The sequence below is a fragment of the Megascapheus bottae genome, chromosome 9, assembly GCF_031878675.1.
Source record: "Megascapheus bottae isolate mThoBot1 chromosome 9, mThoBot2.hap1, whole genome shotgun sequence".
NCBI lineage: Eukaryota > Metazoa > Chordata > Mammalia > Rodentia > Geomyidae > Megascapheus > Megascapheus bottae.
Genome location: NC_143517.1, coordinates 39,266,675 through 39,294,207, shown reverse-complemented (window position 1 = coordinate 39,294,207; position 27,533 = coordinate 39,266,675). Strand labels below are relative to the sequence as shown.

General features: G+C 37.2%; 1 protein-coding gene across 2 annotated transcripts in view; it reads left to right on the top strand.

Annotated features, from left to right (window-relative positions):
- Positions 1–27,533, top strand: part of Stk3 (serine/threonine kinase 3) — a 254,561-nt gene that overhangs the window by 192,840 nt on the left and 34,188 nt on the right. For both annotated transcript variants that reach the window (XM_090339129.1, XM_090339128.1), the window contains exon 10: positions 4,807–4,982. In XM_090339129.1, the coding sequence (XP_090195255.1) occupies positions 4,807–4,982 (176 nt within the window). The remainder of the gene's footprint in view (positions 1–4,806; positions 4,983–27,533) is intronic.

Sequence of the window (27,533 nt, the reverse complement as noted above, 5' to 3'; positions counted from 1 at the left end):
TCTCTCTCTCTCTCTGTGTCACTGTCCCTCTCTCTTTCTCTCCCTCCTTCCTTCCCTCCCCTGAAGTCTATTTTTTTTTTTTGGTCAGTCATGGGTCTTGAACTCTGGGCCTGGGCACTGTTCCTGAGCTCTTCAACTCAAGGCTAGCACTCTACCCCTTGAGCCACAATGCCGCTTCTGTTTTTTGTTTTTTTTTTTTTTCCTGGTGGTTAATTGCAGATAAGAGTCTCACAGGCTTTCAGCCCAGGCTGGCTTCGAACCTCCATCCTCAGACCTCAGCTTCCTGAGTTAGCTAAGATTATAGACATGAGCCACTGGTGCCTGGCTCAATAGTCATATTTTTATTTGATCGTTTTCTTGTCAGTCCTGGGGCTTGAACTCTGGGCTTAGGTATTCTCCCTGAGCTCTTTAGCCTAAGGCTACCACTCTACCACTTGAGCCATAGTACTACTTCCTCTGTCCTGAGGTTTGAAGTCAGAGCCTAGGTACTATCCCTCAGGTTTTGTTTTGTAGTTTGGGGGTTTTTTTGGGAGGGGGTGGGGGGTTATGGGGCTTAAACTGACAGCCTGGATACCCCTTCTGAGCATGTTTGCTCAAGGGTAATGCTCTGCCACTTTGAGCCACAGCTCAAACCACTTCCAGTTTTCTTGTGGTTAATTGGAGAGAAGAGTCCCATGGACTTTCCTTCCTAGGCTAGCTTCAAACCATGATCCTCAGATCTCAGCTTCCTAGGTAACTAGGATTGTATGCATGAGCCACTGGTACCTAGTTGTCTATCAGTTTTTTGTGCAAACCTAGCACTCTACCACTTGATCCACAGCTCCACTTCCAGCTTTTGTTATTGTTATTTTTTGTGGTTAATTGGAGATAAGATGCTCACAGACATTCTTATTTGGGCTAGCTTTGAACCGTGGTCCTCAGATCTCAGCCGCCTGAGCTAGGATTACTGGCCTGATCCAATGCCAGGCATCATTCTCTATTCTTAAAGACTGAAAATAAAGAATTTTAACATTGCATTTTCTTGGCAAAAAAAGATTTGAAATTTCATATTCACCAGCGGTATTACTTAGTTGCCATAGTTTACAATTAAACTGCTATCATAAATGTCTTCTAGATGGGCCAGTTAACTATTGCAAATATATCTTAACTTTAGAGGAACATTGTGAAAGTGAAGTCTCCATAGGCAAGTAAACAAGATGGCGATGAGTCTGAAAAGTGTATATGAAAGGAACTGGGGCTGTTTCATCTGAAAAAGATATAGCTAAGACATTGTCTCTATAATTCAGATATTTGGGAGAAACTTATCTAGAGCATGTTTGTATTATAGGACAGATTTTAATTTCCTGTACTCCTCTGAGAAGGTCTTAAGAAGACGACAACTTACTTTCTAACTGGAGGATTATGGAAAAGGCTTTCCTAATGATTTTTGGACCATTCTTATGGAGCTCTTGGGCTTTAAGGAATTTTTTGAACCTACTGATCAAGATCTTGTTAAGAGGATTAAAAATCTCATTATTCCAAATGTTTATTTTTCACTTTAATTGTTCAGTTTATAAAAAATAAGAGCCATATAAAGATTCTAAGCAGAAAAATAATGTAATTGGGCTTGTATTTAGAAAGGTCATTATGAAAATATAACATCAAAACTGAGTTACTAGAAGTGATATTTGTTTGAGACTGCTTATTAGAAACTAAAGACAGTAGCAAACAAAAAGAGGAAAGGGTTAGATCTAAACAACTCTATTGAAAAGTAGCATTAAATGTGCCTTACAGTCATTTTCGATACAATGGGAAGACAAAAGTCAGAATTATTTTTCAAGTTTATTACTTTGGAGTTTGAATAACTAGTGTTGACCTTGGCAGATACAGAATGTGTGGGAGAACTTGCAGATTTCACGAAAAAGATCTATTTAGTTTCAGAACTGGTATGATAATTTACCACTCCAGTTTAAACAGTACAAAAGCAAGCAGTTGCAAAGGTAGATGTAGAACATAGGGAGCACAGTCTGTGCTGGTGAATAGCTTTGAGAGATACCGAATATAAATATGACCAAGCCATGGAAGTCCAGAGGGTAGGAGAGTCAGCTAGAGAGACTAGCGAAGTCAAATCGCAATTAAAAAGAAAAAAAAAAAAACAAACCAGAAGATCAATGGAACAGATGAAGATCCAGAAATAAAACCATATACCTATAGTCAACTTATATTTGACAAAGGAACCAAAGATATACAGTGGAACAAACACAGCCTATTCAGTTATTGCTGCTGGCAAAACTGGGCAGCCACATGCAGAAAACTAAAAATTGATTCCAGCCTATTGCCGTGCACAAACATTAACTCAAAATGGATCAAAGACCTCAATATCAGACCTGAAACCTTCAAACTGTTACACGATAGAGTTAGAGAGACACTGGAACTCATAGACACAGGCAAAACTTCCTGAATAGAGTCCCAGGGTCACAACAGATTGGAGAGAGATGCGACAAGTAGGACAACCTAAAAATAAAGTTTCTGCACAGATGAAAGCATAGCTACTCATGTAGAAAGATAGTCATCCAACTGGGAAAAGATATTTACCTATAATACATCAGACAAATGCTTAATATCTAGTATCTAAAGGGAACTCAAGAAACCAGACCCCTCAAAAACCCAACAAACCAATCACTAAGTGGGCAAAGGAGCTAAAGAGAGACTTATCCAAAGAAGAGGTTAAAATGGCGGAAAAACATAAGAGAAAATACTCATCATCCATGGTCATAAAGGGAATGCAAATAAAAACAACCCTAAGATACCACCTTACCCCAATTAGAATAGCCAGTATTCTGTACTCAGACAATGACAAATGCTGGCGGGGTTGTGGAGAAAGAGGAACCCTGATTGTGGGAATGTAAACTTGTTCAGCCACTCTTCTTAAAAAACTGAAAATAAACCTTCCCTGTGATCCCACCATACCACTCCTGGGCATCTGCCCTGAGAATCAACCCAAAATATGATAAGGATACCTGCTCAGTCATGTTCATCTCTGCCCTATTCTCAATAGCCAAGTGATGGAAACAGCCCAGATGCCCTACTGCAGATGAATGAATACAAAAAAATGTGATGCACACACACACACACACACAATGGAATTCTACATAGCCAACAGACAAGATAAAATAATGGTCTTCTCTGGGAAGTGGATGAAACTAGAGCTAGTCATTTTGAGTGAGATAAGTCAAGACCAAAGGAGCAAAAGATGCATGGTATCCTTAATATGTGAATATTAGATCCAAACAGTACAAGAGCGATGACTCAATATATTTGGTACCCAAGGTTATGGACATGGCCTTGGAGATATAAACATAACTATATAGACATAGAAATCTATGATGGGATATATACTCTATAGACATAATGTTATATAGATTGATATGTGTCTATGACATACAAACCCTCAGCTTAATTTTAATTATGTTCTAAAATCTATGTGCCAGTGATAGCATATAGAGAATCCCTTCTTGAATATTTGTTTATTAAACATGACATTTGAAATATGATATAAAACTCAATGTTAATAAAATCTTAAAAAAAGAAAAGGCAGGCACCAGTGGCTCAAGCCTGTAAACCCAGCTACTCAGGAGGCTGAGATCTGAGAACCACCAGCAGGAAATACCAAGACGCTTTTTTTTTTTTTTGGTCAGTAGTGGAGCTTGAACACTGGGCCTGGATGCTGTACCTGAGCTGTTCAGCTCAAAGCTAGCACTCTACCACTTTGATTCACAGTACCACTTTCGGTTTTCTAGTGGTTAATTGAAGAGTCCTACAGACTTTCATGGTTTGGCTAGCTTTATGTAGCAATCCTCACATCTCAGTTTCCAGAGTAGCTAGGATTACAGGTGTGAGGCACCAGCACTGGGCCATGAGACTCTTATCTCCAATAAACTACTTGAAAAAAGCTAGCAGTGGTGATGTGATTTAAAGTACTTACCTTGAACACTGACCTTGAGCAAAAGAAGCTGAGGGACAGAGCCCAGAACCAGCAAAAAACAAAAAAACAAAAAAAAAGGAAAACCCTGGGTAAGTCCTTATAATTTCTTTTAGCTAAATGTGCATTATTACAATGACAATGCAGACTTAAATGTAGAACATCAAAAACATTTGATTTTTAAAATGTGTGTGTGTGTATGTGTGTGTGTGTGTGTGTGTGTGTGTGTGTGTGTGTGTGTGTGTGGCCGATTTCAAATGAAATTGATGGGGTCTTTTTGTTGGGTTTTTTTTTTTTTTTTGGTGGGTCATGGGGTTTGAACTCTGGGCCTGGGCGTTATCCCTGAGTTCTTCAGCTCAAGGCTACCACTCTACCCCTTGAGCCACAGCCCCACTTCCCATTTTCTAGTGATTAATTGGAGATAGGAATCTCAGGCTGGCATTTAGCCATGATCCTCAGATCTCAGCTTCCTGAGAAGCTAGGATTACAGGTGTGAGCCACTGTGTCTGGCAGTTGATAGAATTTTTTATGATAGAGTCTGCTAAATTCTGAAATATGTCTGTAGTCTAAGAATATTTTTTGCGAGTGTTGGGATTAAACTCAGGACCCAGTGCTCGCAACTAAGATTATTTTGCTACTTGCCTGTGATTAGTTCAACATTTACTTGATTTGGATGGTTTTTGTCTTCATGTTTTAGTTTACTTTGTTTACTTTGAGTTGTGTTGGCTCTTAGTCTTGACTAGTACATATTTATTGTGAGGCTCAATGAAAAAATACTTAAGTAAAAATCATATTTATTTAAATGTAGTCTTATATACCCACCTTATTTTTTTTCTTTACCTAAGGAAATGCAACTTCACCACAAGTACAAAGACCATCTTTCATGGACTATTTTGATAAGCAAGACTTCAAAAATAAAAGTCATGAAAACTGTAATCAGAACATGCATGAACCCTTTCCTATGTCCAAAAATGTTTTTCCTGATAACTGGAAAGTTCCTCAGGATGGAGACTTTGACTTTGTAAGTACATTTGAAGTTTTCCATTTATATTTTTCATTTATATTTTTTGTCATATTGAAATACCTAGTTTTTAAATATGATCCATGTGTTTATAAAAGTATAGGATATGTATTAATATCCACAATATGAGGAAATGATGCAATTTAGTTTGCCTGTAGTTGAATGCTTTTGGATTATAAATACTTCTAGTATTAATAATCCTATTTTTCTTCTAACTGTTGTGATAACTTGAATTTTCTAGTAATGAAATCATAAGATATATAAACTTCTCAGTAAATTTATTAATTGTTGCTAACATATATTAGTAATGTAATTTACAGGTTAGACTTAAAATATTAACTGTAGTGGCTCTTTACTGTCTTTTTTTTTTTTTTTTTTTTTGCCAGTCCTGGGCTTGAGCTCAGGGCCTGAGCACTATCCTTGGACTTTCTCAAGGCTAGAGCTCTACCACTTGAGCCTCAGCACCACTTCCGGCTTTTTTCTATGTATGTGGTACCAAGGAATCGAACCCGGTTCTTCATTCATGCTAGGCAAGCACTTTAACCACTAGGCCAAACTCCCGGCCCTTTACTGTCTTTTTAATATTGAAGAAATTAGAGAAACAAATCCATATATTTGTGGTTCTACTAAGAATTCAATTTAAGCCATCTGTTTTAAGACTATATAAATTATTTAGGACGCTGACATTCAAGCTTTAAATCATTCATTAACATGAATAATGCATAGTGTTTAGCATCAAAAATTCAACTTAGAGTAAATCCTAATAGACTGGGAAATTATTTGAAATGAATGAGCTATAGGTAATGAATAAATTATCATAGTTAAGAAATAGAATGATTTCGCTCTAGTTAGTCTTTGCTTCTAAACCCTCCCCTAACAAAGAAAAGGAGAAACTAGGGGAATACCTATCTGTGATTTTGAACCTATAAAATTGGTTAATTTTAGGGTTCAGGTTTGGTTTTTATCTTAAAACTGTGTTCTGTGGTGGTATTGGATCTGTTTTTGTATTCAAAAAGAGAGACAGGGTGAAAATACCTATTTATGATCATAAACCTCTAACATCTGTGTGATTTCAGGGCTTGGGTTGGTTCTCATCTTAAAGTTGTATTCTTTTGTGGTATTGGATTTGCTTTTGTATCTAAATGGGCAGAACAAGCCATAGAAACACAAGAAAAATGGCAAGTCAAAGAACTTCTCCCACTCAAACTAAACAGGCAATAGAACAATCAGTGAAAAGCCTAGGGGATAGTTCTCAAAATTCTCTACAAACACTACTCATAAACATGCTGAATGCCGAAGATTAAAAGTCTGCGTTTGGCTTTGTGTGAGCATGATGAGTCTAACCAAAGATTAATAGAGGAATTTATAGAATCCACAGACAGAAAGCTGAATGAATTCCACACCCAAATATTAATTGCTTATGAGAAGAACTTTTATTTGGTCACTATTTTATGGGATAACACCTTGGACAGGTTCAGCTAAGTTTGACAGTTACCTCACTGTATAAAAATAGTTACTGAAAATGGATCAAAGATCTAAATGTGAAAACTAGAACTATAAAATTTGATGAGATTTATAGTTAAATGTTTACAAGGAAGTGAACAAAAATAAAAGCAGTGATGAATTTCTAGTTAGGACATCAGCTGTTTATGATAAGGGAAGTCCAGTCTTACTCTCTCATGTATTAGATATAAAATGTTAAAATGTGTGACTTTACCATGTAAGGTGTGCTTCTAAAAGAGGATTGGATTTTGTGTGGTTCCTTTGTCTGTTTACTACAAGTTAGTGGAAACAAGCCCATATTTTCCAACCATTAGAATATTCATTCTTCTACATTGAAGAAAATACGTTTTAAAACAGAAAAAAGAGAAAATATTTATTGTTTGAAGTACTCAGAGCATATTTCTAAAGGACAAAGTTACTTCAGAGAAACACCTGCTACCCTGATGGGCAAAAGAGGAAATCTTCTTTACCTTAAAGTCTGTATGTAGGATAAGTTGTGCATTTTCTTTTAAATCTTTAGTATTTGGATTTTGAATTTTCTATGAATTGTTTCATATTATTTTTCTTTCTGGATGAAATGAGATAATAGAAGTTATGATGTCATCAAATTGGAGTTAAAAGATAGGAAATAAAATATAGTTGGACTAATCGACCTACTTTAACTCTACTGGCACACATGTAGAATTTTTTAAAATAAATATAAAAGGCAAATCTGTTTATTATAGCACCAGTCTAATGTTTCCATTTTTTGTTAGAATTATTTCCAAACAGCCTGAGCATCCAGATTGTTTAGTGCTGAAAAGAATGCATGTAGATCTTATTTGCAAAAATTAACAGTGTCATATTTAAATAGATATATTTGGGGTAATGTAAAGATTTTGGATTAAGAACAAAAAGTTTAAAAGCCATCTGTTAATCCACTATATTTGTTCCAACTTGAAAGAAAGAAGAAAGAAAGAAAGAAAGAAAGAAAGAAAGAAAGAAAGAAAGAAAGGAAGAAAGAAAGAAAGGGGATTGACAGTAATTACTAATGTAAGAGGAATTAAGTAAAATAATTATTTTTGTTTTTGACCCTGACTGAATTGTAGGATAACATTATTTGATTATTCTGACTCTTAAATATATTCCGTTTGGGAAGCAGCACTATGGTTTAAGTGGTAGAGTGATAGCCTTGAGCTGAAGAGCTCAGATACAGACCCAGAATTCAAGCCCCTCGACCAACAAAGAAACAGAAAAAGAATATACTCATTGTCTTGGGCTGGGAGTGTGGCCTAATGGTAGAGTGCTTGCCTAGCATGCACAAAGCCCTGGGTTTGATTCCTCCATACCACATTCACAGAAAAAGCCAAAAGTGGTGCTGTGGCTGAAGCGGTAGAGTGCTAGCCTTGACAGTGCTCAAGCAAAGTGCCCAGGCCCTGAGTTCAAGCTCCAGAATTGGCAAAAAAAAAAAAAAAAATTCAGTTTGTGTTGTTTTTGAATTAAGAGGTATAAGAACCCTCTAGGAAACAATTGAGGGAGGGGATTAATTAGAAAATTCATAATAATTGAAGAAGCAAATCCTCTCCTCCAAATGTAAACTTGCCTGGGACTTTCCTAGGCTTTCTGCAGTCTACCTCTGATTAGTAGGTTGGCAAATCAGTTTGGTTATAGTGAAACAAAACAATAGTCATTTCTGCAAAATACAGGAAACAGTAACCAACAAGATTGCCAGCTCTGCTGTTGAAGCTGCAAGGAAAAGCTCCCTTGTTCTGGAGAAATGTTTACTTTTGGGGTCTTTTCATCTTTCTGCATTGCCTGAATTTTTGAAGAAGTACTCAGGAAACTAGAGTTTATAGTAGACAACAGCCCATGAAAACATAGCAACAACACTAGCCCTATTTTATTTTTTACAGTTTTGAGGATTGTACCCAGAAACTGTTCTGTGTTCAGCAGAACAGTCTCTATAAAAAGTCTTAAGGACAAAGCCTGAGCCAGCCACCTGGACCTGTGTTTTACCCTCTAATATTATACTATCATCTGCTTTATCTTTTTAAGTAGAGACTTTATCTTTGCTTTTGAAGAGATGTTAACTAAAAGCTTCCCAGGCAGAGTACTCTTTCAAAGAACTGCTTGTTCTCTTCAGTTCTTATTAGTTCTCTGCACGGAGGAAACCACTTAAGTTGAGTGAAGTATTTAATAAGCACATTGTCATCGATTAGCTTTGCATTAATTAAACAATTATTGTCAAGTATTTCCAGATGTTTGCAAGAGTATTAATGGACTATGAAAAGATAACTGTAGATGTTTCAGGTTTATTTCTTCTAGGGTAAAGAAGAAATAAACATATAAAATCTCAAATGTTCCAGTATATAGCCCTGGATAAGAGTTTATGATTACAGGTGTACATATGGCATGAACTTGAGTGTATGTGGCACATTGTGCTTTCACTACTCACTCATTCCTTGTAGAGCCAACAGGAAATTAAAATTAATGAGAAGTCTGCACTTGTAGGATTCTTGAGTATTTCGGTCCTTTGCCAGCTCACGGAATTGTGCTGGCAGTCATATCCCACAGATGGCGTGGTGTGTGCAAGTTGTGTCATGTGATTGTCTAGGTCCATGTAGAATTTTTGCAAGGCTTTTTCAGTCGACTGAGACATGTAAGAAATTCATAGCTTGGAAAGGAAAGTAATCTCTTTCAAAGATAAGTGTTTGTGTGAAAGTAGAAGATAATATTAGTAAACTATTCTATCTTATTGATGCTGTAGTAGTTTTATGATTTTGTAGTAAAGATAAAGCTTTCAGTGTTGGAACTGTTTCACCGGTTTCTTCTTCCGTATAATTTAGTCCGTTTAACCACACATTTTATTTTCTAAACACACTGGGTTTCTAATGTTTCTGTAATTTTTATCTGGTGCTTGCATCTAGGCAAAGTCTCCTGAAATGTAAAGCTAATTCTGCATATTTACGTAAATTCATACCTTAAGTTAAAACTCATTATATCATTGTTTCCTTTCAAATTGAAGTGAATAAGACTATACTTATTGGATTAATTAAGATAGAAGGTACAGATGCGATACATGGTTTTTTGTCACCATGTTGAATTTTATTAAGTTGCTTAAAACATGGTAAAAAGAAAAGTGTCTTACCAAAAAGAGTTGTACAAAGCACAAACTTTCTTCATAATAATTATTCTTTTTAAAACGTAGTTGATTTAGAAGACTGTGTTGAAAATTGGCTTCTTAAAAACATATATCCTGCTCCAAGTATATGTGTTGGCTAATGTTGATGTCTGGAAAAGTTATTTTGACTATGAGATCTTTCTGTTCATAATCTCATTTTTGGATGTTTCAGTAAGCATTAGTGACTGTTAGGGTAATTACATTGAAAGAGATGTTAACCAATCATGGAATTTAGGACGAAAGAGTAGAAAATCTAATTTATCATCTTCTAAAACTAACATTCCTTTATATTTATCTCCTGAAATAAATATACCATTAAATCTGAAATAAGGTGTTAGATTGACTGAGGTAAGTAGTAAGAAATAAATCAATAAGTTGTATTTTGATGATGGAATTTTTTTTTTTACTTGAATGGTCATAAATGAAATTTCCCTAAATCTGACTGGGGCTTGAAATCAGGGCCTGAGCATTATCCTTGGTCTTTCTCAGTGCTAGCACTCTACCACTTGAGCCATAACACCACTTCTGGCTTTTTCTGTATATATGGTACCAAAGAATTGAACCTAGGGCTTCGTGCATGCTAGGCAAACACTCTTACCACTAGGCCACACTCCTGGCTTTTAGAAACCTTTCTGTAACTGACTTCTATTACAGTTGTGTCTTTTACAGCTAAAAGGAGATTTGATGACTTGATAAAACAAAAACTGACAATGTCTTTTATGTCCTAAATGAGTAGCTTTTCCCATAGTATCTCCCTCTCTCTCATTAAAAATAGAAGACCTCGGGCTAGGAGTCAAAGCTCACAACTATAATCTCACCTACACTGCAAGTGTAAATAGAAGGATCACAGACTATATTGACCCAAGCCAAACAAACAAATAAAAAACCCAGTATGATAAATAAGTACAACAAAAAGGGCTGGAGCACAGCTCAGTGGATTACAGTGCTTGCCTACCAATTACAGGGTGGTGAGTTTAATCCCCTAACCCTGAAAAACTACTAGGCTAACTGTGTATATGTGTGTGTGTGTGTGGTGTGTGTGTGTGTGTGTGTGTGTACACATGCACATATGTCTAGGTAGGCAAATGTATGAATACATGTCTACATATTCATATGTAGGCATATGCATATGTGTATATGTATATGCACATGTATTTATATATATGTATTTATATATACATAAACATGTCACACATTCATTAGGTTTGCTTGTTAGATTTAATTTTGCCAGTCCTATGCCTTGAACTCAGGGCCTGAGCACTGTCCTTGGGCTTTCTCAAGGCTAGTGCTCCACCAGTTGAGCCACAGCACCACTTCTGGCTTTTTTCTTTGTATGTGGTACCGAGGAATAGAACCCAGGTCTTCGTGCATGCTAGACAAGCACTCTACCACTAGGCCAAACTCCCAGCCTATTAGAAGATTTTTAACAGCAGCCTCTTAAAAATCCAAAACTAATTATCTTAATTCAAAACCAGTCATCTTGTTTCATAACTTGGTCCATCAGTAGTAGATATACTTTTCTACCAAAATCATAGATCTTAAGGAAACAAGTGAAAGAAAGTATCAAACTAATGTGTTTATTATAGCAAGGAAAGTGCTGTGTTATTTTTTTGGCTCTCGGCAGAGAAGCCATTATATTCTTTATGTAATTAAATAATTGCACATGTTTAAATTTTCACATGAGGCTGAGCATGGTGGCTCAAGCCTGTAATCCTGTCTAATTCTTGCTGGGTTATACATTGGTGATCACTCCAGCATAAAGTTCTCATTCCGTGACTGGGCTTTTAATGCTTACCTGTGATCTTAGCTATGGGGGAAGCACAGTGGCTGGTCCCAATGGAGCATGCTTGTCATTCCCAGGGCCACAGGGGAGCACTAGCATCACAGCCTATGCCAGTCTTGACATACAGTGAGATGCTGCTAGAAAATAACCAACATTAAAAAAAAAAAAAAAAAAAAAAACTGGAGGAGCTGGGAGTTTGGCCTTGTGGTAGAGTGCTATGCATGAAGACTGGGGTTCGATTCCTCAGTACCACATACATAGAAAAAAGCCGGAGGTGGTGCTGAGGCTCAAGTGGTAGAGCTCTAGCCTTGAGAAATACAAGGACAGTGCTGAGGCCCTGAGATTAAGCCCAGAACTGCGGGGGGGGGGGGGAGGGGGAACCAATTGGAGGTATCCATCAACTGGTAGAGCCTAGCAAGTTGAAGCCTTGAGTTTAATTTCCAATACAAACTTCACCCACTTCATAAATCATCCAGACTATATTGTTAGCCAAGGACATTGAGTTAGGTTATAAAATTGTAGTTTTATAGGTCTTCGATTTGGTTTCTAAAGCTGCATCTTAATGTGAAACTGAAAAAATAAAGCTACATAGTATTCCAGGCTTCAATCCATCCCCAACACCACAAAAAATAAGTGGGGGCAGTATGTAATAGACGGGACTACAGACATATAAATACCTACATAGAAAAGGTTAATAACCAGCTTCTTCCCTAATCTGTGTTTTTTCATATGTACTATAGTATCAGTCATGTTTGGCTTGAATGAAGAAATTCTTATGAAAGACACTGTATCTTAATGCTCTGGATTCACACTTACCCTCCCTCTTTAGGCTAAAGTGGTATTGCTGGAGTTATTCTGCAACTTTCTGGAAAACCCAAGGGCAGCAATTTGGCCCTGTCAAACTGACACCTGTCTTCAAGATAAGGAATATTTTTTATAACATTTTTGTCTACTTGTGAGCCTTAGTCCACAATTTAGGGCCAAACAAAAGCTTCCACTTAACATGCTTTAATAGGAATAAATATCACAGCCTTAAAAATACATTTTAAGGCTGGGTGACTGGGTGGCTGGGTGTAATCCTACCTACTTAGGAAGCTGAAATCTGAGGATAATAGTTTGATATCAGTCTAAGCAGGAAAGTCTGTGAGACTTTTATCTTCACTTAACCAATGAAGATCCAGAAGTGAAACTGTGGCTCAAGTGGTAGAGCACTAGCCTTTTTTTTTTTTTTTTTTTTTTTTTTGCCAGTCCTGGGCTTGAGCTCAGGGCCTGAGCACTGTCCTTGGACTTTCTCAAGGCCAGAGCTTTACCACTTGAGCCTCAGCACCACTTCCGGCTTTTTTCTATGTATGTGGTACTGAGGAATCGAACCTGGGTCTTCATGCATGCTAGGCAAGCACTTTAACCACTAGGCCAAACTCCTGGCCCCAAGAGCACTAGCCTTGAACCAAAAAAATCTCAGTAACAGAAACCAGGTCTTGAGTTTAAGCCCAAGGACACATACACACATAAATGCATTTTAGTTAATATAATACTTTATGTGTTTGATTCATATTTGTGCTAAGAATTCTATAATGAGCCTTTTAAAAATATTATACTTTATAGCCCAAGGAATGTTTAATGATTTGTTTCTCTATTTATATTGTAAAAGTTGATCCTGAAGTTGTAACTGTGTGTAAAAATTCTAAAGAATTTAGTTAGATTCAGGGCATTCACATGTCATCATATCCATTTATGCTTTTATTTTTTAGAAAGTTAAAAACAAAAATCTTGTTCTTAAAAGCCAAAAGCTGTTTTAAAATCTGATTCATTTGATGTTTTTCGGTGGGGGATGGGGGAAGTCCAGTCATGGGGCTTGAACTTGGAGACCTAGGCACTGTCCCTGAGCTCTTTTCATCACGGCTAGCTCTACCACATGGCTACCACACCAACTCTTATTTTTGGTGGTTAATTAGGGATAAGAATCTCACAGACTTTCCTGGTGGGGCTGGCCTTCACCAGTGATCCTCAGATCTCAGCTTGGTGAGTAGCTAAGTTTGCAGGCATGAGCCACCCACACCCAGCTCTAAGTTTTTCTTTCTTTTCTTTTTTTTTTTTTGAATCTTTAAGTAGTTCAACAAAGTAGTTGATTAATACAATGCATCTTGTTCGAGATATATTTGAATTTTTATTCAGATTCCTGTTTCATAATGGAAACATTAAAACAAATGAATATTTGCTTAAAATTCATTTTTAACTTCTAATTTAGGGAACGTTGTGCTATATTAGTATTTTAAACAAGCATCAAATAATAAAACCAGCTTTCCAGAGTAGGAACAATATTTTAAGAATGTGAGCTTGGGGCTGGGAGTTTGGCCTAGTGGTAGAGTGCTTGCCTAGCTTGCACGAAGACCCGGGTTCGATTCCTTGGTACCACATATATAGAAAAAAGCCAGAAATGGTGCTGAGGCTCAAGTGGTAGAGTCCTAACCTTGAGAAAGTCCAAGGACAATGCTCAGGCCTTGAGCTCAAGCCCATAACTGGCCCCCCCAAAAAAAAGAATGTGAGCTTTTCTATTTAAATTCTTGTCTTTTTTCACATGGGTAATATATCCATCTGAATTGGACACAGACAAAATTTCTACATCCTTATTGTTTCCTGGATTATTTTTAACAAACTGTTTGAATTTGATAACTTATAAGGGAAATGGATAATATAAAAGAAACATTGGGGCCAGGAGTTTAGCCTAGTGATAGAGTGCATGCCTAACATGCACGAAAACCAGGATTTGATTCTTGGTACTACATACATAGAAAAAGCTGGAAGTGGGGCTGTGGCTCAAGTGGTAGAGCGCTAGCCCAGGACTGGCAAAAACTAAATAAATAATAAATAAAACCTTAATGAAACATACCAGTTCCTACTGTTATTAATTGATGCAATTAACAATATACTAGGTTTTTTTATTTTGAGGTTGTTAAACAAATTCTATTCAGTAGCTGGAAAAATGGATTTCCTGTGTAACGACAGGAATTACATAGAAGCAAACAATTGTATTTTCCTCAATTGTAGCAATAATTTTAATCTGTGCATACATAAAGCAAACAGGGCAATTATAAAACCTTGAAGGTGACATGTATACTTTAAGGTGCAGTTGGGATGGGGCGGGAGGATGTTAGCATCTCCCTTTTTCCTTACTGCTTTGTTCTAGTTCCTTCTGCAAAAAAAATGCTGAGTCAGGAAACTTCATCTGGAATGCTGAGTTAAAGGTGAACTTCCTGAAGTGTGCACATCCAAATATCACAAACAAAATGAAAATAACTTCTGAGAGCAGTTTGGTTAGGGACTAGAGTAGTGTGGCTGGGCTTTCAAGCTGGAAATGAATGAAACCAGGGATGCACTTATCAAAAAAATTAAAAAGAGATAATGTTTGTAATTTAGTGTCCTATTTCTGTTTCATAGTTGCTACCCACAAGAGCCCTTCCACCAATTTTGAGATTTGGTGTAACTTCTGAATAGATGCTGATCAGTGGAGTAGTTTGGAGTAGTGGTGGTGAGACACAGAAAGAAGGACCCGGGGAAATGGCTTCTTCCTTGAAGTCTGAGTCCTCATCCATGTTGGTTCTTATGGGCTTTCCTCTGCCATGCAGACAGAGGTAGCTGGTGCAGCTCAGAGTTGTCGTCATTCACAGGCCCAGGGATGCAGATCAAGGAGAGTGTTGGGGGTCGTCTTTGTTTCTTCCACAATGACTTCCTCAAGCTTTCCTGGCCTGTGGTGGAACTTCCGGAACAGAATCAGTTCACTGGCTCCTTCCTCAGAGACCAGGATGAAATGGGATGTGGCAGAGTGACAAAGATGCAAAGGGAAAATGTGGCACCAGTGAGCCTCAGGGCAGGATAGACCCACTGTTATTTGCACTGATGGAAATTCAAATTCCCAAAGTCAGTCTAATAAAAAAAAACCCCGGGGCCAGGAGTTTGGCCTAGTGGTTAAAGTGCTTGCCTAGCATGCACGAAGACCCGGGTTCAAGTCCTCGGTACCACATATATAGAAAAAAAAAAGCCAGAAGTGGTGCTGAGACTCAAGTGGTAGAGTTCTAGCCTTGAGAAAGTCCAAGGACAATGCTCAGGCCCTAAGTTCAAGCCCAGGACTGGCAAAAAAAAAAAAAAATTAAAAAAATAAAATACAAAATAAAATAAAATAAAAAAAAACCCCAAACCAGATTTTCTTTGAGCACTAATTTCCCTCTGTACAAGTGACTTGTACACTTCTGGTCATATACTAAATTCTTTATATTTAGGATAATATACATTAGCTTTTATTTAAATGTTCTAAAATGCCACATTATCTCTCTGTTTTTATAATAAAAAGAAAATTAATTCTATATATGATAAAAATAGTAACAGGTATAAAAATGTGTAATAGTTAATTGTTTTAAAGACTTGATAATTTATATTGCATATGTGGAAAGATGTGAAATACATAAATATCAAATTATTAGATATTACATTTGAATTGATTCATATTCAGCACATGGTAATAGATTTTATTCATTTATATGATACTTTTATTTAATGATTTCCCATGTTATAGGAAATTTTAGTAATTAATTAATGAGGGCTGGGAGTTTGCCTAGTGGTAGAGTGCTTGCCTAGCATGCACTAAGATCGGGTAATTAATTAATGAATTAGACATTCACTAAGACTAGAATATGTTACACCCTGAATATATTTGAAATGTACTTGAAGTTACATGGTTTAAATAATTTTAATACTCTATTTTTCTCAAGTAGCATGTTAGTAATTAAACATTTATAATTTTTAATATTTCTTTTACTCAAAAATATTTGTGACTCCTTTCGTGTAGTATCTTCCTTCTTTTTCTACCTTTAGGAAATAATTTTATAAAGGGAATCATATGTAAAATGCCTGTATTATCATTAGTTTCTCCTGCCTCACTCAGTGGTATCCTATTTTATTCCATATTGCTGGTAGCCTTTTTATTATGTTTCACAGTAAGCTAGTTTACCATTAAGTCAAATCAGATGCTTGAATAATAAAGCAAATAGAATTTTTCTCACCTTATTGATAACTACTTATTAAACTTTAAAAATTACTTAAGCTTGGCCGGAGTTTGGCCTAGTGGTAGAGTGCTTGCCTAGCATGCACTAAGACCCGAGTTTGATTCCTCGGTACCACATACATAGAAAAAAGCCAGAAGTGGTGCTGAGGCTCAAGTGGTAGAGCTCTAGCCTTGAGAAAGTCCAAGGAACAGTGCTCAGACCCTGAGCTCAAGCCAAGGACTGGCAAAAAAAAAAAAAAAAATTACTTAAGCTAGGCCCGGGTGACTCATGTCATCCTAGCTACTAAGGAAACTGAGGTCTGGGGATTGAGGTTTGAAGCCAGCCCAGGCAGGAAAAGTCCATGAGACTCTTACCTCCAGGTAATCACAGAAAAAAACAAAAATGGTATTGTGGTTCAAATGGTAGAGCACTAGCCTTGAGCAAAAAGGAGCCCTACAACCAGCAAAAATAAAAGAATTTCTTGAAAGAATTTTACATTTGATATATTTACATTCCTAGGCCTTTTCTTGCTTTCAGCATGAATTTTAGGGGTACTTTGTCAAATGGTAATTTCAAAAGAAAGATTTAAAAAAGAAATCACTAGACATTTAAAGGAATCCTTTTATTTTTTTATTTTTTTATTTATTTATTTTTTTGCCAGTCCTGAGCTTGAGCTCAGGGCCTGAGCGCTGTTCTTGGACTTTCTCAAGGCTAGAGCTCTACCACTTGAGCCTCAGCACCACTTCCGGCTGTTTTTGTATATATGTGGTACCAAGGAATCGAACCCGGGTCTTTGTGCATGCTAGGCAAGCACTTTAACCACTAGGCCAAACTCCCGGCCCTAAAGGAATCCTTTTAATAGTTGTATACAGTTCATGCTCAAATATAAATGAAAGAGAAGCTAGAAAAATAAAAGAATAATCTTCATATTTGTTATTTTAATACACAGTAATGTCTACAAGAAAGAAAGGGATGGCTAGGGAACACTAAATGTCATTTTCTTATGCTGTTATTAAGGGTTATTTAACAGTCAAATTCAATTTAGTGCCTAATCTAGAGGCATACCACAAATATGCAAGTCCTCTTTTTGTGTATGTCAGAAGACAGTGTATATACTACTTTTCTCTTTCCATTTTCTTGAATCAGTTTTAAAAAGTTATAGCATTCTTACTGGGCCAAAAAGCTCTATTATCCTTACCCTCACTTACAGATCTTCCTTTTATTTTTAGCCCCTGTAACAACAGAGAATCTTTTAAAGTGTACATTAATCCAAATTACCTATAAATCTCATTCATAGCTGCTGTCAATGACAATGAACTAATATATCCTCTAGCCTATTAGCAGTAATATTAGCATAAAAGTTTGGATTCAGTTTTAATAATTGTCTTCTTATTTGGGGCTAGGAGTTTGGCCTAGTGGTAGAATGCTTGCCTAACATGCACAAAGACCCAGGTTCGATTCCTCGATACCAAATACATAGAAAAGGCCAGAAGTGGTGCTGTGGCTCAAGTGGTGGGGTTCTAGCCTTGAGAAAAAAAAAAACAAGGACAGTGCTCAGGCCCTAAGCTTAAGCCCAGGTCTGGCAAAACCCAAACCAAACCAAAGAAACAAAAACCCGTCTTATTAAGTAGTTGTACAAAAAGGTTACAATTCCATACATTAGGGTTATAAATACAGTCTATCTTGATCAATGTCACCTCTTCCATCATTTTCCCCCTGCCCCCCTGCAGCCACAAATCCCAGCATCCTATCAGTTTTTACCGATAATAAACATATAATTAAGAATAAAACAATTATCAGTTGTTTAAAGTTTAAATTCCAGTGAGCATTAGATATTAGATTTTAAATAAAATCTTAGGCAGTGATAGGAAGACATTAGATTGTTAATTTTCAAGTGTATTTTATTATATTTCTGAACTTTTTAGTGATAAATGTGATGTACAGAGGTTTTACAATTACATAAGTAAGGCAATGAGTACTTTTCAAACAGTGTTATCCCCTCCCTTGTTTTCTCTCACTTTCCTTCCCCGCTACTTCCTTGTAACATTTATTTCAGCATCCTGTCTAGTGAGTGTGGATGTTGCATTGGTTCACCCTTTCTCCAACACTTTCTGGTGCTTCCTCTTTCTCCCCCAAATCAGATAAACTTACAAATAAGACTGAGGGTACTGAGATTCAAAACAAAACAGTAACATCAGGGGGAAATGGGGGGAAAGAGACCAAAGAAAAAAGAAATGATGGGCTGGGAGTTTGGCCTAGTGGTAGAGTGATGCATGAAGATCTGGGTTCAATTCCTTGGTACTACATACATAGAAAAAAGCTGGAAATGGTGCTATGGCTCAAGTGGTAGAGCTCTAGCCTTGAGAAAAGTCCAAGGACAGTGCTCAGGCCCTGAGTTCAAGCCCAACACTGGCAAAAAAAAAAAAAAAAGAAATGCAAATAGTACACTAAAAATAAAAATACAACCAAAAAAATCCTCTTCTTTCCATATATTGGAGTTCATTTTGAGTAGCATAATTTTATGTTGTCGTACATACATAGCTATTGAGCTAGTGTGATCCTCTGCTAGGACTGTCCTAGGTACATACTAATTATTGCAAATGAAGGAAACAGTGGAGCCTATGTTTCTTTGGGTCTGGCTTATTTCACTTAATATAATTTTTTGCAAGTTTTTCCATTCAGTGTTATTCTTTCTGATGGAAGCATAGAATTCCATCATGTATATATACTACTCTTTTTAAAATCCATACTGAGGGGCCGGGAGTTTGGCCTAGTGGTTAAAGTGCTTGCCTAGCATGCATGAAGACTCAGGTTCGATTCCTTGGTACCACATACATAGAAAAAAAAAGCCGGAAGTGGTGCTGAGGCTCAATTGGTAGAGCTCTAGCCTTGAGAAAATCCAAGGACAGTGCTCAGGCCCTGAGCTCAAGCCCAGGACTGGCAAAAACAAAATAAAATAAAATCCATACTGAGTAGCATTTAGGTCGATTCCATATCTTAGCTATGATAAGTAATGCTGCTGTGAACATACTGGTGAACTTGTGCTGGTAACTTTAGTGTGGTCTTAGTTATCTGGGCAAATGCCCAGAAGTGAGATTGCTAGGTCATAGGGGAGCTCTACATTTAGTCTTTTAAGGAATCTCCATATTGCTTTCCAGAATGGTAGAAAAAGTTTTCATTCCCACTAACAGTGTAGTAATGTTCCCTTTTGGCCATATCCCTGCCAGCATCTGTTATTACTGTTTTCTTAGTAATGGCCATTCTAACTGGGGTGAGGACCAATGGAATAGAATTGAAGACCCAGAAATGAGCCCACAGACGTATGGCCACTCAATCTTTGATAAGGGAGCTCAAAATACTAAAATTCTTATGTAGGCTCAGATAAATAAGGGCTATAGTATATACAAGAATTCTAATTTATCTGGGAGAATACATTTATCATCATTAAAAGAGCGCTGGTAGAAATATTAACAGTTAAGATGGAATATCACCAGCAGAGCCTTTAATTTCATGTTTTAACCAAGAGTCTGGGTGAAGCTAAGTTTTTGCTATCATACATTTCACATTTCTTCTAGCTTCTGCCCCATCATCAATTTCAATGCTATTTTAATAATTTTAAGTATTTCTTATGGAAATACTCCACTTTCAGGCATCATAATCTGTGGAGGTGGTCTTTAACTTAGCATAATTTTACTTATGGTTTTTCAGCTTTGTGTTGGTGCAAAGCCATTTACATCCAGAAGAAACTATAATTTGAATTATAGCCACTAAAGTACAATACTTCCTCAATGCTCTACAGGAGTATTAAACCATAGTTCTCAGCCATGTGACTATGAAAGGAAACAAAAAAATATATAATATGTATCGCTAAGCTTTTAGTTCAGAAGATCAAATGTAAGGTATGTTTTCAACTATTGATGCATTTGTCAGAATGCACTCCCAAGTTTTTCATAAGGCTAAGAGATTATGTACTCATTTTTTCTGGCTTATGTAACAAATCACAAAACAATAGAATTCTATTTCATAATTCTAAAGGCAAAAGCAAAAAACAAACAACAATAAAAAAAAACCCAAAGAAACAAAAACAAGCCTATGGGGCTACATCCACAGGACCACACTTCCTCTTTGTAAGAGAATCCAGAGATTGTCATGTTTTTCAGCATTTATATTCTGTATTCTCTATATTCCTCAATGCATAGCCTTTTCTTCCCACTTCAAAGCCAGTAATTTAACATCTTCCCTCTCTGTCTTTACTTTCATGGCTATCTTCTGTTATATGTCTTGGCTGGATAAAACACACCACACACATCCAAGAAGGGAGGAAATATTTAATGCCAGAAAGACTAGCAGGCTGACTTCATCAGGACAGAGAGCAGCAGCTGCCATTAAGCTGGCTCAGGCATTTAGAGGGAGGGAGCCTGTAAAAAGATGGGGGACTGTATTGTAAGTAAGGCAGGGTTAACATTAGTGGCCCAGCCTGGCCACCTGGCCTTGAAACACAGACAGCCAGGCAGAACCTTGGCCACTGGAATTTCAGCCCTCACAGAATGGCTTCATCCCAGCCAACATTCCACTCTTTCTTGTTTGTTATTGGCCAGGACAAGGGGCAGTGGTCCATTTTTTGAAGCTGCTTCCTGCTGAAAAGGGTGATGACCATGTGGGGTAACCTCCTGATAGTCTGGGCATCTATTGGACTCATGGGTGGAAAGTGACTATAGCCTCCACACTCACTATGTAGGAGCATCTGGTGAACATTCTGGCTTGTTTCAGAAGCACCTCTTATAAAGAGACAGGGTAGCAAAAATGTCAGTGTTAGAAGGGCAGATAGAGGGCCTAGGAGTGGCATGAGCCTGGAAATAGTGGGCCCTAGCAGGGCTGAGGCCCTGAAGCCACCAGAGTTACTGGTGGAATGGGGCTTTAAGGAATCACTGGGGTCCTCGGCATCTAGATCTGCACTGGGCAAGGCAAGGCAGCATACGTGAAATCTCCGGTTAGCCAGAAGTAATAGGATGGCCTTGACTTGTTCCTCGGTGGTGTCCTGAGTGATGGTTGTTAAAGAGAAACCTTTGACCTAGCAGAGATTTACAATAGAGCAAAACTCAGATACATCAGGCCATATAGTATGACACTAAATGAAAGGACCTCCAGATATAGAAACAAAAGCCATATAATGAGTGATTGTTGTCCTTAATGTACTATGTTATCTCTCATCTTTTTTGCTGTCCCTTGGTTATCTCATATTGTTACAGTATTTTACCTTGTTATCTGATATATTGTATATATGCTTATTCAGATATTTGAAAAAGGATAGGGAAGGGGAGAAAACAAGATGAGGGGTGGGGGTAGGGGGAGGGAAATGGGGACCAAGACATGAGAAAGGGTATCAATGTTTGTGAAGTAATGCACCTTCTATCTGGTGAGTATAATGTAACCCTTCTAAAAATATATGAAAAAAATACAAAATAAATAAATAAAGAGAAACCTTTGAAAAGGTGAGATCAGGCAAATACTTGTGAGACAAGGTTAGAAGCACGAAGAGTCAAGTTGGAGGGGGCAGAGGGAAGTAGGATGAGATGTAGGTGGGATAGATGAGCAATGTTATTTTAACTGAGGAGTTTCAAGGTCTCATTGGCCCCTGTGTCAGGGGCATCAGCATCAGACTTGGCCTTGGTTTGGGGCTTTCTTCCAAGATTGCTGGTACATTTGTTTAGGGGTAAGAGTAGGGGAGATGATTCTGCAGTGACAAATGAATTTGTGTTAGAAGCTTGAAACAACTTAATTTACCCATTTACTAAATAAGATTGACAGTATTATAGATGCCACTAGGTCTTTTACAAAGACAATCTCTGTCTTAAAACTCAGCATATACTCACACCATCTTATACTTCCTCATACCAACTGTGACTTTACTTGAACATTCTGTGGTTTGTCTTAATTTTTTCCTTCTGAACAAACATTTAAGACAATTCTTATTTTCCAGATCCTTTTCAATGTAAAGGAAACCATTTTTCTGTCCCTCAATTCTTGTTCCAAAGTCTTTCCTTATATTGTTTTATAAGCCCTGTCTTATAAAACTCAAGATATCCCTTTTCTTTCTGCTTCCTTATCTCATTAACAACTTTGTTAGCAAGGCTTTCTGGCTAATAAAACAACTAAGTACAGCTGGTGATAAACCTCAAGTTGTCAGTTACCTTCAACAAAGTTTGTAATAAACTGCAGATCTGCCAGCTTGGTAAACTGGAGTGAGGGAGAGATGTTTGCTTTTTAGCAAGGATGAGAAAAAGGCTTAGGCTGACCACTGGCCATTTAGTTGGAGAAATTTTGTCTGGAATGGAGGTGATTTATTGGCAAACAATTTCCAATCGGGAAGAGGGGGAGAGAGGTGGGGAGAGAATCTATACTGGAAAAACAAAGATCACAGAGACGGTTGAGAGTGAAGAAAAGAGGAAGTTTGAACATATTTGATCTTACTTGATTTTCCTGTGTGCTCTCAGTTGCTGTCCAAGGGGAGAAGGAGTAGAAAGCACTGGAGAGGTGAGTCTGCCAGACCCCTCCCACGTGTGAGAGAGTGGAGTTGACACTAGAGCCTCCACAAGCATTGGAAGGGAGGTGCCTGGTAAACTGACAGAGGGAGCAAGCAGCTAAAGGTCCTCACCTGCATTTGCTGACTCCCTAACACTTAGGGAAACTGGAGGGGTGGTCACCCACCCACAGTTGTTGAATCCCTAGCCTGTTACAACTGGCTGGCAGTCTGGGCCTCCTGGACTCAGAGCCCAGTGCCAAGTTTTTGTAACCTTCAAACCCTACTGAGTCACTCCCCACTGAAGAGCGGGTGGGTCAGCCCGTGTTGAATACAGGAAGTGACGCTTCATCAGGAGGAATTCGTCTGGGTGATTGCCTGAGTGGGCTTGGACCTGACACCAGGCCCCTGGGACAACTCAAATTCCCCAAGAGGGGAAGAGCAAAGTCACTGAGGAATCAGGATCCGAGTCACGGCACCAATGTTAGATGTCCCAACTGGATAAAGCACACCATACACATCCAAGAGGAGAGGAAATGTTTAATGCCAGAAGGATTGGCAGGCTGACTCCATTAAGCTGGGGATGTAACTTATAGGGAAGGAGCCTGTAATAAGATGGGGAACTGAGTTGTGAGAGGGAGACAGGATTAATGTTAGTGACCAGGCTATAAGACCAGGCCAGGCCAGAGCAACCTTGAGACACAGCCAACCAGGCAGAACCTTGGCCACTGGAATTTCAGCCCTCACAGAATGACTAACATTCTAACCCAGCTATCACGTTCTGTTTTAAAAAATTTTCTCTCTTTATCTTATAAGAATATTTATAAATTTATTCAAGACTCATTTAGGTAATTTAGAATTGTCTCCCTATACTGAGGACCTTAAGATCCTATTCATATTTTTAGTCTTTACCAAATAAGATAACATAGGTTACAGAAACCAGGGCATGATTATCTCAATGAACTCAACCTCTTGCTGGGTCTATACTGATTCTCAAGACACTAGCAGGAAAAGATTGAAGAGAAGTTGAATTGGCAAAGGAGACAGAGAAGGAACAATTAATAAACAAAAGATGAGAAGCCAAGTGAAGAAAATATTCTAAAGAGAAAGTGACCAACTTGTTCTACTAGAGCTCAAGAACGAAGAGGGCTTGATAATTCACTATTTTTTAATATAATAAGAGTTCAGTTTCATTCTTCTGCGTGTGACCATCCATTTGTCTCGGGACCATTTATTTAAAAGACTAGTCTTCTCCATTGACTGAACTTAGAACCCTTTTCCAAAAATTGATTAGGGATGAGGATGTAGATCAAGTGTTAGAGTACCTGCCTAATAAGCAGTATCAAACACATAAAAATGAGTTTCCTATTTGAGTTTAAACTTTCAGTTCTGTTCATTGACCTGAAACATCCTCATGTCACTACCACTATGTCTTGATTACTATCACTGTAATATGTTTTGAAATTGGGACATGTTATGTGCTTTGGCTTTTTTTAAAACTGTTTTGGCAGGTTTTCTTTAACTCTCTTCCATTTGGTTAAGAAGATAACATCATAATATTTACCATTTAAAACATTTATAGGTGTACAGCCTTGTGATGTTAAGTATATTCATATTGTTTTTCTTATTTATACCTAATAATAATTTTTCTCTTCATCATTCTACTACCTATTCTATGAATTTGACTATTTTAGATAGTTCATGTAAGTAGAATCATGTATTATTTTACTCTTGGTGACTGGTCTATTTGACTTAGCATATTGTCTCAAAGTTCTGCATGGCAATATTATTTCCTTTTGGGATCTCTCTCTCTCTCTCTCTCTCCCTCTTTCTCTCTCTTTCTCTCTCTCTCTCTCTCCCTCTCTCCCTCTCTCTCTCTCTCTCTCTCTCTCTCTCTCTCTCTCTCTCTCTCTCTCTCTCTCTCTCTCTCTCTCTCTCTCTCTGTCTTATTTTCTCTTTTTTTTTTTTCCAATCCTTGGGCTTGAACTCAGGGCCTGGGCACTGTCTTTCAGCTTCTCTCTGCTCAAGGCTAGCATTCTAACTTGAGTCACAGCACCACTTCTGGCTTTTTCTGAGTAGTTTATTGGAGATAAGGGTCTTACAATTTTCCTGCCTGGGCAGGCTTCAAATTTCAGTCCTTGGATCTCAGCCTCCTGAGTAGCTAGGAATATAGGCATGAGCCACCAGCACCAGCTCCTTTTGTTTTAAGGCTAAATAATATTCTATTGTACATTTTGTCACTGTGAATTGAATTCAGAGTGTATTTAGCCTGTCAATTTCTCCAAAGTCATCAGCTCAGATTTGGGAGAAGTTTATTAAATCTGTAAGTTGTATAGGTCAGTTTGGTGAGTATTAGCTTGAAAATGATACTGTATATCTTTCAGTCTATGAACATGGATGTCTTTCCATTTGTTTAGGTTTTCTTGAATTTTTCAGTAATGTTTTATAATTTTTATTCACTTTGATGCTATTATAGATGGAATTGTTTTTCTCAACTTTACTTTTTATTTGTTCATTGTGATTGCATAAAAACACAAGTGATTTTTGTATTTGAACTTGGTTTCTATAATGTAACACATTTACTAGTTATGATAGTTTATTGTGAGTTTTAAAATACTGTTTTACAGAATTGTATTTAAATCCATTTTACTATATTTGCAGAGAGTACCTGCACTACATTAGGCTTTATGCTCCATGTTAAGAATCCACAGACAAAAGGGACAAACTCTACTTCCTGAAGTTTACAGTCTAGTTAGGGAGCAGATCCTCAAGCCAATAATAAAAACTAAGCATTGTGAATACTATGAGGTACTGTGATAGCACAGATGAAGACTGCTAGTTTAAACAGAGTTTGGAATCATTTTGTCAGTAAGTAGCCATAGTTATGATAACTTGTCATTTTAAGTCCAAAATGACCTTGGATATTTAAACATAATTGTATAGTATGAACTTTAAGATTTCTAAAGTCTATTACAATTTAAGCAGATGTGTATTATTAGTGAGACAACACACTGAATTCTCAAAGTATATACAGATGTTTGATTATGTAGTAAATCTATTGCTATAAAAGCGTATGATCACATTTGGAAAATTGCTATTGCATGTCTTGGCAGTTTGTTAAGAACTGAAAACTGAAAACTAACTGGTGTTTTGATAGATTAAGTTCAAGGCCACCTTTTGTTTAAATGATGTTTTGTTTTCTGTAATTAGACCATGCTAGGTGAATTAAGTATGTAATTAAAAACAGAAGGTTTGGCTAATTCAGAGTAAATGAGTACAAAATACAAGGTCATTATCCTCTCTAGTGAGACTCCAGATGAACAGTACACATGGAACTATTTATAAAACATTTTGCATGGTCAGAGCTCCTTGAGGTTGCTATCCATGGCTTTTAAATTAAAGTACTCACAGACTTTCAGAAAAATGTACCTGAAATAAAGAAGTATGATCCCACTTATAGTGCTCATCTGAATGGAAAACCAACAAAGATTAGGATCTAATCTTCTATTGCAAATAAAAAGGTAAAATGTATTCCTCCTGTTTCAAAACTGAACATTTAATATGTTGCTTGGCACACTGACTTCATGGTTAAAACTGTGATAGCTTTTGAGAATTCAGAGTCTCAGTTGTTTTCATTTTCACACAGCCTGGAGATGTGCAAGTAAAACCTCCCTCTTTTAATCTATTTCCTTAGTCACAGTGGGTTCCACGTGATGGATTTTTCTTCTGGGAAGTGTTTTATTTGGAGCGTTTTTTTCTTTTTATGGTAAAGGAATGTGGTGCTTTTGGAAAACAGGTGTTTAATTTAGTGGTTTGATTCATGAAGAAAATTTAAATCAGTAACTGGAGGCTCAAAGTTTAAACTTAGAAATCCTTCTCAGTTTGGCTCCTGGTAACCTCTCCATTTTTTTCTTTCTATATATCTGTACTTGATTTTTTTTTTCTAGGCCTTTCCAGCATCACTACTTCTATCTATATCCACCTGGTTTTTGCCTATCTTTTTAGCACTGTTTAAGATTGATTTTGCTATCTGCTTAAAAAATAGATAATAGAGATCTATTTCAAAACAGTTATCGATATAATTAACATCTTCAGAACTTCCTTACAGATCTGAAACTTTATACCAAGTAACTCCTTTCCCTTCCCTCTACCGTTCTATTTCCAAGTAAATATTTTCATGATCTCATCTGAGACCCTCCTTATGTATACTTTAGGAGTTTTTAATTTTTTAAGTCTTCATTTTTAAATACCTTTAAGGTTGAGATGACTTTTGCTCAGCACTGTAATCTGGCATCAGAGGTGGTTTCTGACTAACACTAGTTGAAACAATACATAGTGAAAAAATTGTTTGGTAAATATGTCAGAGCTTTAAATCTAAATAACATTCAAGTCAGAAGTGAGAAGGAATGCTTGTACACTGTACTAAGCAACAGCAGCAGCAAAACAAAAATCTCTTATTCTTTAATTTCAACTAGTTTAAACTTAGTAATTCTTTCTGGGCATATGTTTTTGTTTTTGTTTGCCAGTCCTAGGCCTTGAACTTAGG